The 14,139-nt window shown below is 46.9% G+C and overlaps 1 protein-coding gene across 1 annotated transcript; it reads left to right on the top strand.

Annotated features, from left to right (window-relative positions):
* Positions 1–805: 805 nt before the first annotated feature.
* Positions 806–14,001, top strand: RTRAF (RNA transcription, translation and transport factor). The gene is made up of 8 exons (XM_035551157.2): positions 806–933; positions 2,461–2,585; positions 4,010–4,109; positions 5,293–5,379; positions 6,382–6,470; positions 9,172–9,240; positions 12,879–12,927; positions 13,661–14,001. Exons 1-8 carry the CDS (start codon positions 873–875, stop codon positions 13,813–13,815), a joined length of 735 nt encoding a protein of 244 aa, XP_035407050.1. The 5' UTR covers positions 806–872; the 3' UTR covers positions 13,816–14,001.
* Positions 14,002–14,139: the final 138 nt, after the last annotated feature.

The raw sequence follows: 14,139 nt of genomic DNA, 5'->3' as shown, positions 1-14,139 counted from the left end.
CCCTACTTTTTTCTTTTCCCTTTTTTCTTTTTTTCCCTTTTCCATTTTTTCTTTTTTTCCTTTTCCTTTTCCTTTTCCTTTTCCTTTCCTTTCTCCCATTTTTCCCTTTTCTTTTCCCTTTTCTTCTTTCTTTTTCTTCATTTCCCTTCCCTTTTCCCTTCCCTTTTCCCTTCCCTTCTCTTTCCTCCCCTCCCCTCCCCTCCCTTCTCTTTCCTCCCCTCCCCTCCCTCTTTTCTTTTTCTTTTTCTTTTTCTTTTTCTTTTTCTTTTTCTTTTTCTTTTTCTTTTTCTTTTTCTTTTTTTCTTCTTTTTCTTTTCCCCTTCCTTTTCCCCTTCCTTTTCCCCTTCCTTTTCCCCTTCCTTTTCCCCTTCCTTTTTCCCTTTCTTTCTTTTTCTTTTTCTTTTTTTTCTTTTCCCCTTTCTTTTCCCCTTTCTTTTCCCCTTTCTTTTTCTTTTCCCCTTTCTTTTCCCCTTTCTTTTTCCCTTTCCCTTTCTTTCCCTTTCCCTTTCCCCTATTTTCCTCCCCCCCCCACTTTCCTTTCCCTCCCTTCCCCTCGCACCGCAGCAAACCCCTCACCGCGCCCCGCGCAGGCCACGCCCCCAACACAGGCCACGCCCCCAAGCCAACCACGCCCCTACGCTGGCCACGCCCCCATCAAACCACACCCATCGCGGAAAAGCCCCTCCCCTTCCCTCCCCCATACCCATGAACCCATCCGAGGCCCACCTCCCCTCCCTCCCCGCTCCCCGATTGGCAGCACCTCCTGCCCTTCACCCCACACGGACCAATGGCAGCCGTCCGTGCGGGAGAGCCAGCGGGGCGGGGAGGGCGGTCCTTCCGGTGCGGCCGGGCGGCAGGGGCAGGGCGGCGCCATGTTCCGCCGCAAGCTCTCGGCGCTCGACTACCACAACCCGGGCGGCTTCAGCTGCAGGGGTGAGGGGCCACGGGAGCCCTCGGGGGGCTCCGCTCCCCCTCACGGGGCTCCGCTCCCCCTCACGGGGCTCCGCTCCCCCTCACGGGGCTCCCGGCCTGACGGGGCTCCGTGCCCGCAGGCCTCAGGGCGGCCCGGCCCGGCCCAGGCAGCTCTCGGGGCCCCCTCACGGTCTCCTCACGGGCCCGTCCCGGCGGCGGTGCGGAGCTCGGGGCCCGGAGGCTGCCCCGCAGCCCCGGCAGCCCGCTCGAGGCCCGGCAGGCGGCTCGTTCCGGACGCGGCGCGCTGCTTTTGCCGTATATTCGGTTTTTGTTTTTTTTTTTTTTGCTTAAAAGGGCGCTGTAACAAATGTTACAGAGAGCCAGGGTGCGCTGCCGGGAGCTGGGGGTCGGCTGCTTAACGGCTTGGCTTCGGGGCTCGTCTCTCTTTCCAGGCACATCTGCTGTCATCTTCTGTTATCGTGCACCCGTAGCTCTTTGTAGTTGGTATTTTTTTTTTTTTCCTCAAGGGTTTGTTTTGGCAGTGCAGAAGCTGTAAAAGTTGTTACTGGAAGCTGTAATTCCCGTATGTTGTGACCAGGTATTTTGTACACCACCTTCAGTGGCAGTAGGACGTGTAGGAGTTGTAAAAGGCACTGAAAGCTGGAATTCACGTATGTGTAGAGGCTGTAAAAGCTGTTGTTGAAAGCTTTAATTCACGTATGTTGTGACCTTGTGTTTCTTACACCACCTTCAGTGGCAGCAGGACACCTCGATCATGCAGAAGACACCCTTGACAGGTAGAAATAGTCCCTGATACAGTCTTCATCCCTGATGGGAAAACCAGCGTGCTTACCCCAGTCTGAGCTGCAGTTATTAACCTCATTAACTCAGGATATTAAAACTCATCCGGCGCCCAGATATCAGCTGGTTTCTGAGATGCTGGTGGTGCTCGAGAGCTGCGACGCACAGGTGCAAAGAAATTGCTTTGGCTGGTACCAGCATCTTCGGAGCGTAGCCTCTGTGTTGTGGAGCTCCAGCTCCGAGGGATGAAATGTTGGGTCAACAGCCCGGAAAAGTTGAGTCAGCAGAGAAGGAAGGAAGAAAATGCCCCCGCGCAGTCATGGGATGTGTGCGCGTTGTTCTTTGGTGCAGGCCGGGGTTTGTTGCGGCGTGGGACGGGTTTGCCCGGGCAGCAGAGTTAGGACCTGAGTTTCTCAGCGGCATTGTTTCACTTTTCCTTCTTTGCTTAGTAACAATTCGAATTGTCTTCCTAATGAAAACAGTGTTTTAGCTGATGCCTTTTAGTGTAGTCCGTCCGCCGTAGCCCATTCAAAGCGACTTGAGAAGTGAAAAAAGCTCACGCCGTTGAGTTTTGGTCAGAGGTTATCGTGGAACACGTGATTTTAGTGTTAGGTATATCTTTCTTCGTGGTAAAAAATGGAAGTGCCCAGGGGCACCGGGGTTTGTATGAGTCGGATCAGAATTGGGGGGCTTGTTTTTGTCCTTCAGGTGTTGGTTGACTTTTGCTCTGTTTATTCCTCCCTGCAGATGAAACAGAATTCAGGAATTTCATCGTCTGGCTTGAAGACCAGAAAATCAGGCACTACAAGATTGAAGACCGAGGGAATTTAAGGAACATACACAGCGACGACTGGCCCAAATCATTTGAAAAGGTATTCTGGTGTTTCAAGCACGAACTTCAGCTGTAAGCGTGTCGTATGTCAGTGACAATTCACGGCTTCTGCAGCGGCTGAATGTAAACGACTGAACACTTGTCCTGTGTCTGAACTTTTCAATTTCTGGCAATTTAAATGTCTAACTGAAGCCAAGCTGTAGGAGTTAAGATGCTAGAACTTTTTGTGCGTAATTTTCGCACTGCCATGTTTTTGCAGTAGCTTCTGTCCTAGTCTTTCTTGCCCGGATTGATTTAGCTGTTGAAATTGGCCACAAACAAACAGCTTTTTCTGCGTTACGGTTTTTCTGTACCAAAATGAAATTGGGTTAGGCTGATACGGGCTTTGCGAGAGGCTGAAGTAAAGCTGCTGCAGCTCAACTCCGCACCTCCTGTTAGATGATTTTCCGCTGCTGGTGCGAAGCGTGGCAAGCAGCCATGGTTCTGCGAGCGATCTGCGTGCTCGTGAGCACTCTTGAGTCACCGTAGGCTGGTTCTGTGTTCGTGCCCGCTTCCTTTCTCTCACAACGGCCCCAGGAGGAGCTGAAAATGCTGCTCCTGATGCTCGCTGCCCGTTCATCTCACTTGTTTTTCCTGGAACCGTTACCCTTGTTCGCTGCCCAGAAGGTTTGGAGCTGCAGTGCTCGTGCTTTGCTGCTGGAAGCCTAAAGCACAGTGCCAAAGCTGATGCCAGGGTAGTGCTCTGAGCTTTCGGCGGGCGTGATACCACAGTTACTGGCTGCTGCGACGGTTGTGGTGTCGGTGATACTTAGCTACAGCCCTGTGTCGCACCGCTCCACGTAATCTTTCCTGGTGGGGCCAGACTGCCCTTCTCTGCGCGCCTGCCAGCAGAGCTCACCAGCTCGTGTGCGTCCCAGCCTCGCTTTGTCCTCCCCTATTGCGCGCAATTTTCCCTCAAGGGAAAAAGTACTTGTGCTGCCCCCTCAGAATCCTCTGGTTTTGGTGCAGGTGGTTTAAGGGCGTTGTTGTACCTCGATACCGGTCTTGTGAGAGCTTTGGGTGGCATCCTTCCTCCTTCCTGCTTTAGATGGGAAGTTTTGCTGTACTAGGTTCTCTGTCCTTCTCCCCCTCGCCTCTGCTCCCTGCGTAAAGAGAACGGAGAGCAAAGGAGTGTCTTTGGATTCCCCGGTTGTCGGTCTGATGGTAAATGGCATCAGTTACCCACAAAAAAAGCAGGTTCCGTTGTTAAATGGCAGACTGGAGCAAGCTGTGGAGTGAGGAGCTCTCACATGCCTCAGGCGGATCAGATGCTGCAGCAGGATGTTTTGTAATGATGCTTCTTGTTAATTATCTTCTAACTGTAGGGACTGTTCACAAAGCAGTTCTGTGCTCCTCGCTAATTCGTACGAGTGTTTCCTTCCAGTCAATAACACCTGTTCCTTTTCTCCTCTTTCTGCTCCACAGTATATGAAAGATGTAAACTGCCCCTTCAAAGTACAGGAACGGCAAGAAACGGTGGACTGGCTCCTTGGCTTAGCAGTTAGGCTCGAGTATGGAGATAACGGTATGATGGACTCCTCCAGTATTTCACGTTGGTGGGGAAACCTGGTTGGCTATTCAATGTCATGGAGTATTTGTCAAATTAAGACAATGTCAAAAGTGTACGTTGCTTTCTTTTTTTTAAAGAAAATGCAGTTTCACGTGCTTGATTCGGCAGCATATTCAGCTGTGAACTGTTTCCCTTCAGCTCAGCTCCTGTGGGACAGCACAGCACCATGCTCACATGTGCTGCTCAGTTTCTGGATGTAGCCAAACCCGCGGTATATATTTATCCCCTTCTCCCCGTGGTGTTGCCTTTATGAGAACTTACTCCAAAACCTATTGCGGGCTTTTTCTTTAATAGTGCACGCATTAAATAAGTTATTCTTAAACCCTCGTTCCACAGGGGGCAGATCCTGAACCCTTGGGAAGTGGGACAAGGGTACGAAAGAGTCGAATTGAGCCTCAGCAGTCAGCAGCAGTTTGTTTACAGGGCCGATGCTGTGCATTACAAATGTAATTACTGCAGACGTTCTAATAGGCAGAGTGCTGTTTTCCATTACCTTTAATTGCTGCAGGGCTGGGCTCCGCCCAAGACAAGGACGGGGTATAAACCCTTGCAGTCCACAAAGCTGGTTCTTAGTCTGCCATGCTGGAGAAAGTGAGCTGCCTTGGACTCAGGTTTATGTGGAGATGGAGGAAACAGCAGAGGTTCCGCCTCCAAGTGCTTGAAAAGCCCGTCTGTGGGGCATCTCTGAATGCTGCGGTCTGTAAAACAAAGCCCGCGGTGGAAGCGGTTGGTTCACTGATCAGAACCGCCCTGAGCCCGCAGTGCTTGATCCCTGCGTGTACCGCTGCGAAAGGCAAAGGGCCCGTCTTAGGTGAACTGACGGAAGTTGCAGCTCGTTCAGCTGCCTTCTGGGAGGCTGCGAGAAGAGTGTAATGACTTAAGTGTGGAGCGTGCTCCGATACTGCTCTGGATAGTACGTGGTAAGCTTTGGGTGGGTGGGAGCTGTTAGGGCAGCTCGCTAGAACGGCAGCCTTCGTGGGGGGCTTAGCATGGAGCTCCAAAATGGCAGCGTATCAGCCAGCAGGCTCCTGGGCGTGCACCGCACCCCAAAAACGCAGCGAGTTTGGCTCTAAACTTCTAACTAGTTACTTTTTAGTTAGCCCTAACAGTGATCATGTTTGCTTCTCAATTTTAACAGCTGACAAGTATAAGGACTCTACCCCTGATGCTGCTAAAAATACTGACAATACAGCAAAAAACGCAGAACCGCTGATTAACTTGGACGGTAAGTGTGCGGCAGCGTTGGATGTGATGGCTGCATCGTACACAAATGCGTTCTGTGGCCTGCATCGAGTTCTGTGGATTTTAAGTTGTCGCCGTACTGTGATACATACAACTCTTTAAAGCCACGTTTAAAGCTTTAGGAATGCAGGGTTCATATACTGCTTTGTAATGCTGTCCCAGACTGTTTCTCTGTGAACAGTGTTCTGAAAGTTACTTCCAGTTGTTTGTATCTGCGTTCCTACTAAAGGACAGAGAAGCTGCTCCCTGCGAATACCAGGTCTCTGGGTGTGCACTGGTGCAGACCTTTCCCTCTTGGGGAAGGGCAGGGGCACAGAATCTCGCAGCAGAATGAGGTACCCAGAGGCTTGAGCAGATGTGAAGAAGTTGGGAGGGCTCTGAGCAGGCAGTGAGGAAGCAGCCGGGTTTTTTTGTTGTTTTTTTTTTTACCTTTTCCTCGTGACCACTATCTTTCTTGATGGCTAGGCGTGTTTGCAACAAGTAGCACTGGTGGGAAAGCAGCCACTAAAAATAGCCTGAAATCCCCCAAATCTTCCCCCGTTACTCCTTGTACAGAAAGACAGCTAGGGACTGGCCCTACTCCCAGCCAGCAGGCACAGATAGAAGGCTTGCTAAAAGAGAGTATCTGCACGGTAGGCTCTAATTTCAGAACCTTAACACTGGTTTCCTTTGTAGTAGGACGTGTGTGACGTGCGCTGCATTGGGAGCAATACTGCTTGTGCTTGGATGGGGTTCTGCAACCCGGTTACGAAGCCTAGTGGCCCATTTTCATTGCTTTGTATCTTTTATAACCACGTGCAGGCTTCAGCCTTGCACCAAACCGAACGCTTCCCTTCTGTTGCTGCTGTGGTGGCTAAGTGGTTGCTTGCTGCTGTGTCTGTGTGGCCTGCACACTTGAGGGCAATCTGATACCATGGAATCAGGAAGCTAATTGTCTTCTGCAGCCAGTTAAGCTATCGTTTGTTTTCATTGTTATTTTTCACAGTGAATAATCCTGATTTCAAGGCTGGAGTGATGGCTTTGGCTAATCTGCTTCAGATCCAGCGGCACGATGATTACTTGGTAATGCTTAAGGTGAGCTTCATGGTTTTCAGGTTTCCTTTCTTCCCTTTTTTTCCCCCCAGTGGCTAGTGTGGATGTAATACCTTATGGTGCACATTTACTGATAACTATGACTTCTTTAGGAACAAAGAGAAAGTTTGTGCCTTTTCAAGTAGATAAGAACACGCAGTATAAATCGCAGAAATTAATGCAGGGTTAATTATCTTGGTAAACAGTTTGATTGTAGCTGAGTTCCTGGAATTGCAATGCTAGCCGAGAACTGTTGTTCAGGATTTGAAGTGCTCTAGGTTAGCAGAGGTTGCTTTGTGAGGTTTCTGTAAACCTCAGAAATATTGATGGACACGCTTGAAGACTAGCATTGCATTCTAATTCTACAAATGAAAAGAGAAACTTGAAAACAGAGGCTAAGGGATGCAAAGGATGCTTTAAAACAACACAGGGAGAAGCCACAGTTAGATGCTGCCTCCTCATGACTTTTGGGTCCTATGAATCCTTTATTCCTTGTCACTACCAAAGTCTGTTTAGTTTATTCTTAACAGCTGGTTATAGCCCTTAAATGCAGTAAGTAAGCAAATTAATTGTGTAAAGATCTTCCTTGTGACTTTGGGAAAATTAGTGACTTAGTGTTGGAATTCTGTCATTACCTGTAAATTTCGGGTTGAGGCTGTGTTCTCCAAGCCCTGTATTTAGTGAGGTGGTAGCAATCCAGAGTTCCTACATGATCATGCCATAATATGGAGATACACTTAGCTTTGTTTGGCACCAAAGTAAGCTTATTTCACTGAACAACCAGAGAAGAATGCCCATTCATTACAATATGCCAGATTTATCTTGGAGAAACTGATGCAGTGAATGGCTGCTGGAGTTCGTGTGGTGTAAGTCTGTAACAGGTAATACGTTATCGTATTGGCCTGGGTTCCTGAGGAAATGATGACCTAGAGTTATCCTGTCGGCTACTTTCTCCTTCTCTCCAGTATGGTATCCTCCTTCGCTCCCCCCAAAAGCCCTTGAATCCTTTACAAATTCTTAAAGAGAGGTGGAGGTCTCAGTTCTCCAAACCCATGAAGAAAAAAACAAAAAACCGTAAAACCATAAAGTAAAAAAGGATACGAGGTAGAGGAGACCCAGTGAATGGTGCTGTTGGGGATCTGTAGCGTGAGCTCAGCCCTTGTCCAGCAGAATTCCTTCAGCTGCTCTTACAGATGTGTCTCAAGGCTAGCAACCTTTATCTGGGTCCACCTGTTTGGTACTAACAACCCAGAATGTGTGTTCTGCATGAAAGTATTTACATTTTTGTCATTCTTTTGGCATTTCTAGTCTCACTTTTTTTTTTTGTTCGGAGGTAGTTGGACAAAACCACAAGCCTGAATTTTCCTCCTTTTAATTGCCTTAAGAACAGATTCTTGCGATAACAATTTCTGTTGCACAAACAACAGCAGTGCTGGCCTTCAAGGCTTGCTGATAACGAAATGTGTCAGTGAAACTCTTTAATTCTACACCACGTTGCCCGTTGCAATGCCCATACATAGAGATTATGATGCATGTTCAGGCTTAGACGCTCTGGAATGGCTCCGTAGGGAAGGCGGAAGGGTGCGAGCCTGACGCAGGCGTCTGGCCAAACCTTGGCCAGAAGCAGAGAGGTATTTGGATTCCCCCTTTTATTATTTGCGATTTGAGAAGTTGGTCACAAACCATGTATGTAACACAGTTACACGCTTTTTCTAATGTAAAAGCCACTCAGGATTCTCCCATGTGAGGTCTGCTTTCACTGCTGGAATTTAAAGTTAAACTTCTTATCAAATCACTTTTTATATCCAGGCCAATTCCCTCAGTTAGATTTCTAGAAATGCTCACTGCCAGCTTCTTAGGATCACGTCTCCACTCTAATCATGAACAAAACCAGGAGAAATCGTGGGGGGGAAACATGAAGCAGCATGACTGCTTCTGTCACGTTCGGCTATTCATCAGGGAAGGTCTGCAGAATGTGTTTGACAGACCAAGTGTTTTTCGGTGGAAGAATGCCTGCCTGGTATTTCTTTGTTTGTTTCTGGAGGCATTTACAGCTGTAGGTATCACAACTAATAGCTCAGTGTGATTTTGTGCTGTGTTCTGGAGCCAGTAAAAACAGATGAGCAGCAGGATTGATAAGACTTTTTTTTGTTTCTGCGTCTAGAAATAAATATTTTCTTGTCTTTGTCTTTTTAAAGCCTGGTTGGGTAGCCTCGTTCCAGGTTTCTCTGTATGTGAAAGGTGGCTCAGTACCTACTAAAAGATCCCTGTAGGGGGAATTCCTTCCTGAAGAAGCTGTATTGTTGCAGCATTAGAGGTGGAACAGTGTAATCCAGGCAGTAAAAGCTCAAAAATAAAAATGCTGCTGCTTTGGGATTGTTACCAACTCAGTTTAGAAATGGCAAACTTTCTTGGTTGTTCCTAGTACTTTGCAGTTTCTGGCCCAGTGGTGGCTGAAATGAAAAGTGTGGTGTCCTCATCTCTTTTGGTTAACCTTCCCACAGCCAACTCTGCCTGTGTAAGCTGCTCCTTACGAGGAGTAGTGCTGTTTGCAGGGGTGTAAGGTCCGAAGGAGTTTTCCAAAAGCCTCTCACAAAGCTGTGGTTATGCTGCGTTAAAATGTTGGCTCCTTTTCCCGTGGATTTTCTGTGAAATGCATCAAGACGTAAATGAATGACTCTGGCCTTTAAATGTTTTTTCCTAGGCGATTCGCATTTTGGTTCAAGAGCGCTTGACGCAGGATGCCATAGCGAAGGCCAATCAGTCCAAGGAGGTTTGTATATACAGCGCACGAGTCCGGCGTTAATTGTTCGATGCCTGCCATCTCTGTTTAAGTGGGTGCTGTTTAAACACTTCGCTTAATTGGGTGCTGAAAACTTGCTTTGCTTTGGCAGTTCTGAACCTGGAAGACCCAAGGGGAGCATACAGAGCTCTCTTCTCAGTTGTGTGCAAAACGGACCTGTACAATACCACGTGTGAATAGCTGTTTTCCCATCCTAGTGTACACTAAAGGGTTACAGTTCATCACAGCAGGACCACAGTATCCAAAGAAATATATGCCCTAGCTTTCCTCGGAATCAGCAGGGTTGGCTGCGTGAGCAGGTGAAGCATTCCTTGTATGGAGTGTTTTGCCGCTTAAGTCTCACGCGTTTGAAGAATGGGATGTTGGTCACCCAGCTCCTCTCTCCCTTCCCCCTAAGTGAGAGACGGCGAAGGAAACGTCTACAATTAAGCCTCAGACTCTGCAGAATTATTTCTTAACAACGAGCCGTCTGTAAGACGTTGTTTGTGGGGCAGATGAACAACGCGCCAGCGATTCTCTGTGAATGACTGTTTTTCCAGATTGTCATTTCTTAAACATCCCAGTTCTCTCAGCATTTGGCATAGCAGCTGTTGGCGTCGGGTATCGGGTGCAGCCGAGGAAGGGAGCCTCTCTTGCCCTGCAGATTGTGTTTAGAAATGTCCCTGCTAAAGCAACTGGGTCTGGTCAAAGAGGGCAAGTCCCTTCATCTTTTCTGGCAGCTGTTCAGAGGAGCCCGTGCTTTTATTTGTTATCATAACGCTGCTTCTGGTGTTTACTGAGTGGCAACTGCAGGTGCTCAGAAACACGGTGCAGTCAGTAATTGCCAGGAGCCTTGGGAACAGTAAATCGGAGCTTTTGGACTCCTATATCCAAAGATATAAAAGAGCAGGAAAATACAAAAGCAGCTCGGATCGCCGTATTCGTTGTAGTTTCTTTAACTGCTGCTAATAAAAGGCAAGCCTTTGTTGTTGTTTACATAGCTGCAAAGCCGACATGCAGGGATCAAAACGGGATTTTCCAAGTTTGGCAGAAGATCTTTGAGGATCAGTGAATTTTTTCATAACAAGTAAAAAGCAGTATTTGGTAGGTCCTCAGAGCATGGTCAGGCTGAAATGTCCCGGTGTCACTGAGTGTGATAACGTCACTGGAAGCGTGTTCTCGTGATGAATGTTAATTTCCAAGTGAGGTGGTGAAAAGGCAGAGGGTTGGAGGCAGGGAAACAGCTTTTTCTGTGCCAGTAGTGATCATCAGTATCGTAATACACTGGGTAGATGGAGAAAATATCTAAACCAGTGGGGACAGCTGGGTCACGGGATAGGAGCTCGGGAAAATAAACCTCTGCTCCTGACTTTGGCTGGCTTGGTACTGGCCAGAATACCAGCCAGTGACACTGTGTATTAAGTCTTGACCCTGGAAAGAGTTTATGATTGTTTGACTTCTGCATGGCTGAGGACTTAATGCATCTCATGACATTTTGTATATTCTTGGCAATGTCAAGATATGGTGGGGATAAGATAAAATAGATGTAGAAGCGTCCTCGCTGAGGGATATGTGTGCTGAGGAAACTTCCACTGCTGTGCTTGCAGTTTACAAAATAAAATGAGATTTATCTCGGGCTGTCAAGCTACAGTTTTAAAGATAAGGAAGACAGGTTTTAAAAAATAATATTTTGAATGGCTTGCAGTTCGGTGTCTGGACAGGATTCAGATTGGTACCAACAGGCTCTGAGCCTGCCTTAGGCTTCCCTTAGCTGATGAGTGTATCCCAGGTAGGATCAGGTGCAACAAGTGCTATTGAAGCAGTCCTTCAGGGTCACTTTAAGGGAGCTCCTGAAGGCTGTGCCTGCTACAGGTTTAAAGGCACAATAAAGGGGGTACATTTTCCCCCTTCTTTGAAATCTTCTCCTTTCTTTGAAATTCTTTGAAAAATTCTTTGAAACCCTTCTCCTGCTCCCAGGGTATCTAGTTTTATTGTCGACAGCTCCAGTTACAGAGGAGATGCCTGCCGTGGTCAGGCCCCTTGCAAGCATTTTGTGCAAGAGTTTTGTTTAAAACTTCTGGGTAAAGTGAGGCTGTGAAATGACCTGCTCTGCGTGGTAACAGCTGTGAAGGTGCTCTTCATTTCTCTGCCTGTGCACTGCGCAAACGAACGCGTTCCTTTTCTGGTCGCGGCAGCAGTGGGTGCCGGGACAGCCCAGTGCCTGCTACAAGACCGCCGCGGGGCTGGGAAGGGCCACGGCCGCTGCTCTGCCAAGGACAGTTTCCACCAGAGGGAGCAGGCAGCAGCGTGAGAAGGGAGCTGACATCAGGGTGGGGGAGCAGGACAGGGGAAGCAAGGGGTGTCTGAAAAGACCGGGTGCTTTCTAGTGCCACCGTGGTCACTCAGCATTGGAGGTGCCTGCGACAGCCCTGGGGAGTTTGGCTGCAAAGAAGTGGCTGAGTCGGTACTTCGCTGCTCTGGTGTTTCTGAAACAGGTTGAAGTGGCAACAAGGTCTCTGTAGTCTGAAATAACGAGCTATTAAAGCGTATTGTGGTCTGATACTGCTGGCTTCTGTCTGAAGTGGCACTAGCAGTATTCTTAGCAACAGGCTGTTTAAATTTTAGCGATAGCGTGTGCTCATGCAGGTGTGTTTTTAAGATTATATACCCCTTTATAGATATTTATGTATATATATTTATATAGACGTATATTTTCATATATACATATATATACACCCCTTTATATTAAGATTATACAACCCTTTAAAAGAAAACCTCACTGTGTAGGAGGTTTGTAGCCCCATCACTGTAGAAACTAATGGTATTGAACGTGGATGTTTTTGTTGTGCAAGGCGAGTGCTGAGAAGTTATATAGTCAGTAAAAGCAACCTCTAAGATTTTCGTTGTTTAAATCAATTTCTGTGTGTGCTGAAATACGCTGAACACTCACTCACCATGACAACTTCTCCACAGCTGAAGAGGGTAAAAGAAATAGAGCAATGCTTATAAATAACCGCTAATAAAGCTATAAAACTTCTACTTGCGCTGTTTTATAGAGCAAGTGTTTAGAAAATCAAGCGTTTAGATTTATTCCTGAGCTCAGCGCTTGAGAAAATGCTTCGGAGGACGTTGATGGAGGCTGCCAGTTCAGTGCTTGAGAAACTCACTTGATTACAGCTTGCTTCCAAATCAGACAATGCTTTGAAATCTGGCAGCTGTTTAAATGCAATAGTTACCAAGAAAGCCTAGTTTGTGCGTGCTTTTTGTTTGTGTCTGGTTAGGGATGTTGCTGTGTTGGGTGTTCTCCTGCAGTACAGCTGGTTAGCCTTTTAAGGATTGACTATGGGCAGCGTGTATTCAGTGGGACTCTCTCGACAAGTAGGGGAATATTGTTAAGGATGAAGGTTTTTCATTATTAATATTCTGTGTGTGATGTTTCAGGACACACGAGCAGTCATGTAATCAAGCATGATGATTTTCTGAAGTTGTTGTGTGTCCATAAAAAACAAACAAACAAACAAACTTGTGTCCTCTCCTCCAGAGTTATCTGGTGTAATACTTGATTTTATTTTCCAGGTATGCAAAATGACATTTCTAATTGCATTTGAACATGTTCTTTCTTTTTAAAGGGTTTGCCTGTTGCTTTAGAAAAGCACATTCTTGGTTTTGACACAGGAGGTAAGCAGCTCACTTAATGTTACTTCTAAATAGCTGTGCTTGTCGTTGTCAAAGTAGATCACTGTCAAATATGTAGATAATGTGTACAGTAAAAAAAAGCGTGATTCTTCTGGAAGCCTGTAGTGGAAAGAATTGCTCCCTCCCAGCTTATTTATGAGCACTCCTGAGCATTTTGTGTTGGAACAAAAAAGCACAAATCTTAGCTGTGGAATATATTATATTGTCTGGGAGTAATGCTTCAGTGACAGCCACATTTGCACCCAGAAGGAATGCCTCTTGTTACTGTTGTCTTGTACAACCTTACTCCTACCAGCAGAGGACCTCTGTGCTTCTCCCCTGTGTTCTAGCTACCTGATTTACCTAAAGCTAACAGGAGGCATTGCTAGTTGGCCTGACCTGAGAGTTTTTTGTAAGCAAGAATCAGGTGGCACGGGCTCCACTAGTCTGGCTTCACTTTTGCCCTGCGTACAACTGAATTACTACTTGGAGTGCTTCGTACTGACCCGACTTGGCTGGGGATTACTGCACGGGCTGCACAAAGCCGAGTGAGATTTTGCAGAGCGCCCTGTCCCTCTCTAGCAGCAGGGAGAATTCCTGAGAAAGGAACTCCTGTTTCAAGTCTGGAAACTACAGGCATGAATGAGCTGCACAGTGTTAACTTAGATTAAGCTGTTCTCAAGACCTTCAAGTCAGATGTAAATGCTTGATGCTTCTCTTTTTGCAACTCACCCAGATGCCGTTATCAACGAAGCTGCCCAAATTCTGCGACTGCTGCATATAGAGGAGCTCCGAGAGCTGCAAACAAAAATTAACGAAGCGATCGTAGCAGTTCAGGCAATTATTGCTGATCCCAAAACAGACCACAGACTGGGGAAAGTTGGGAGATAAAGGGATTAAAGCTTTTAGTCCCTTGTGTACTCAGTACAGCTAGGAACTATGTACAACTCTACAAGTCTGGCATGCAGTTTGAAAGGGATATTATTTTACTGATATGAAAGAAAACAGGAAATTGAATTCTGACTGTTCTAGTGAGTTACCGTTTTTCTTTAAATAAATGAAGTTTGGGAAGTAGAAGCAAGTTGTTCTCATTAGCTCTGAGTTGGCAAATATGGCTTTTTTTTCTTTGTGTTTGGCTTTGTGTTGAGAAGGGAATGTTTCATAAAGGCTCTGGAGATTCCTCTTTTGCTGAGGTCCTGCCATGTGAACAGCTTG

This window comes from Cygnus atratus, chromosome 5 (genome assembly GCF_013377495.2).
Source record: "Cygnus atratus isolate AKBS03 ecotype Queensland, Australia chromosome 5, CAtr_DNAZoo_HiC_assembly, whole genome shotgun sequence".
Lineage (NCBI taxonomy): Eukaryota > Metazoa > Chordata > Aves > Anseriformes > Anatidae > Cygnus > Cygnus atratus.
This window is presented reverse-complemented; position numbering and strand designations above follow the sequence as displayed.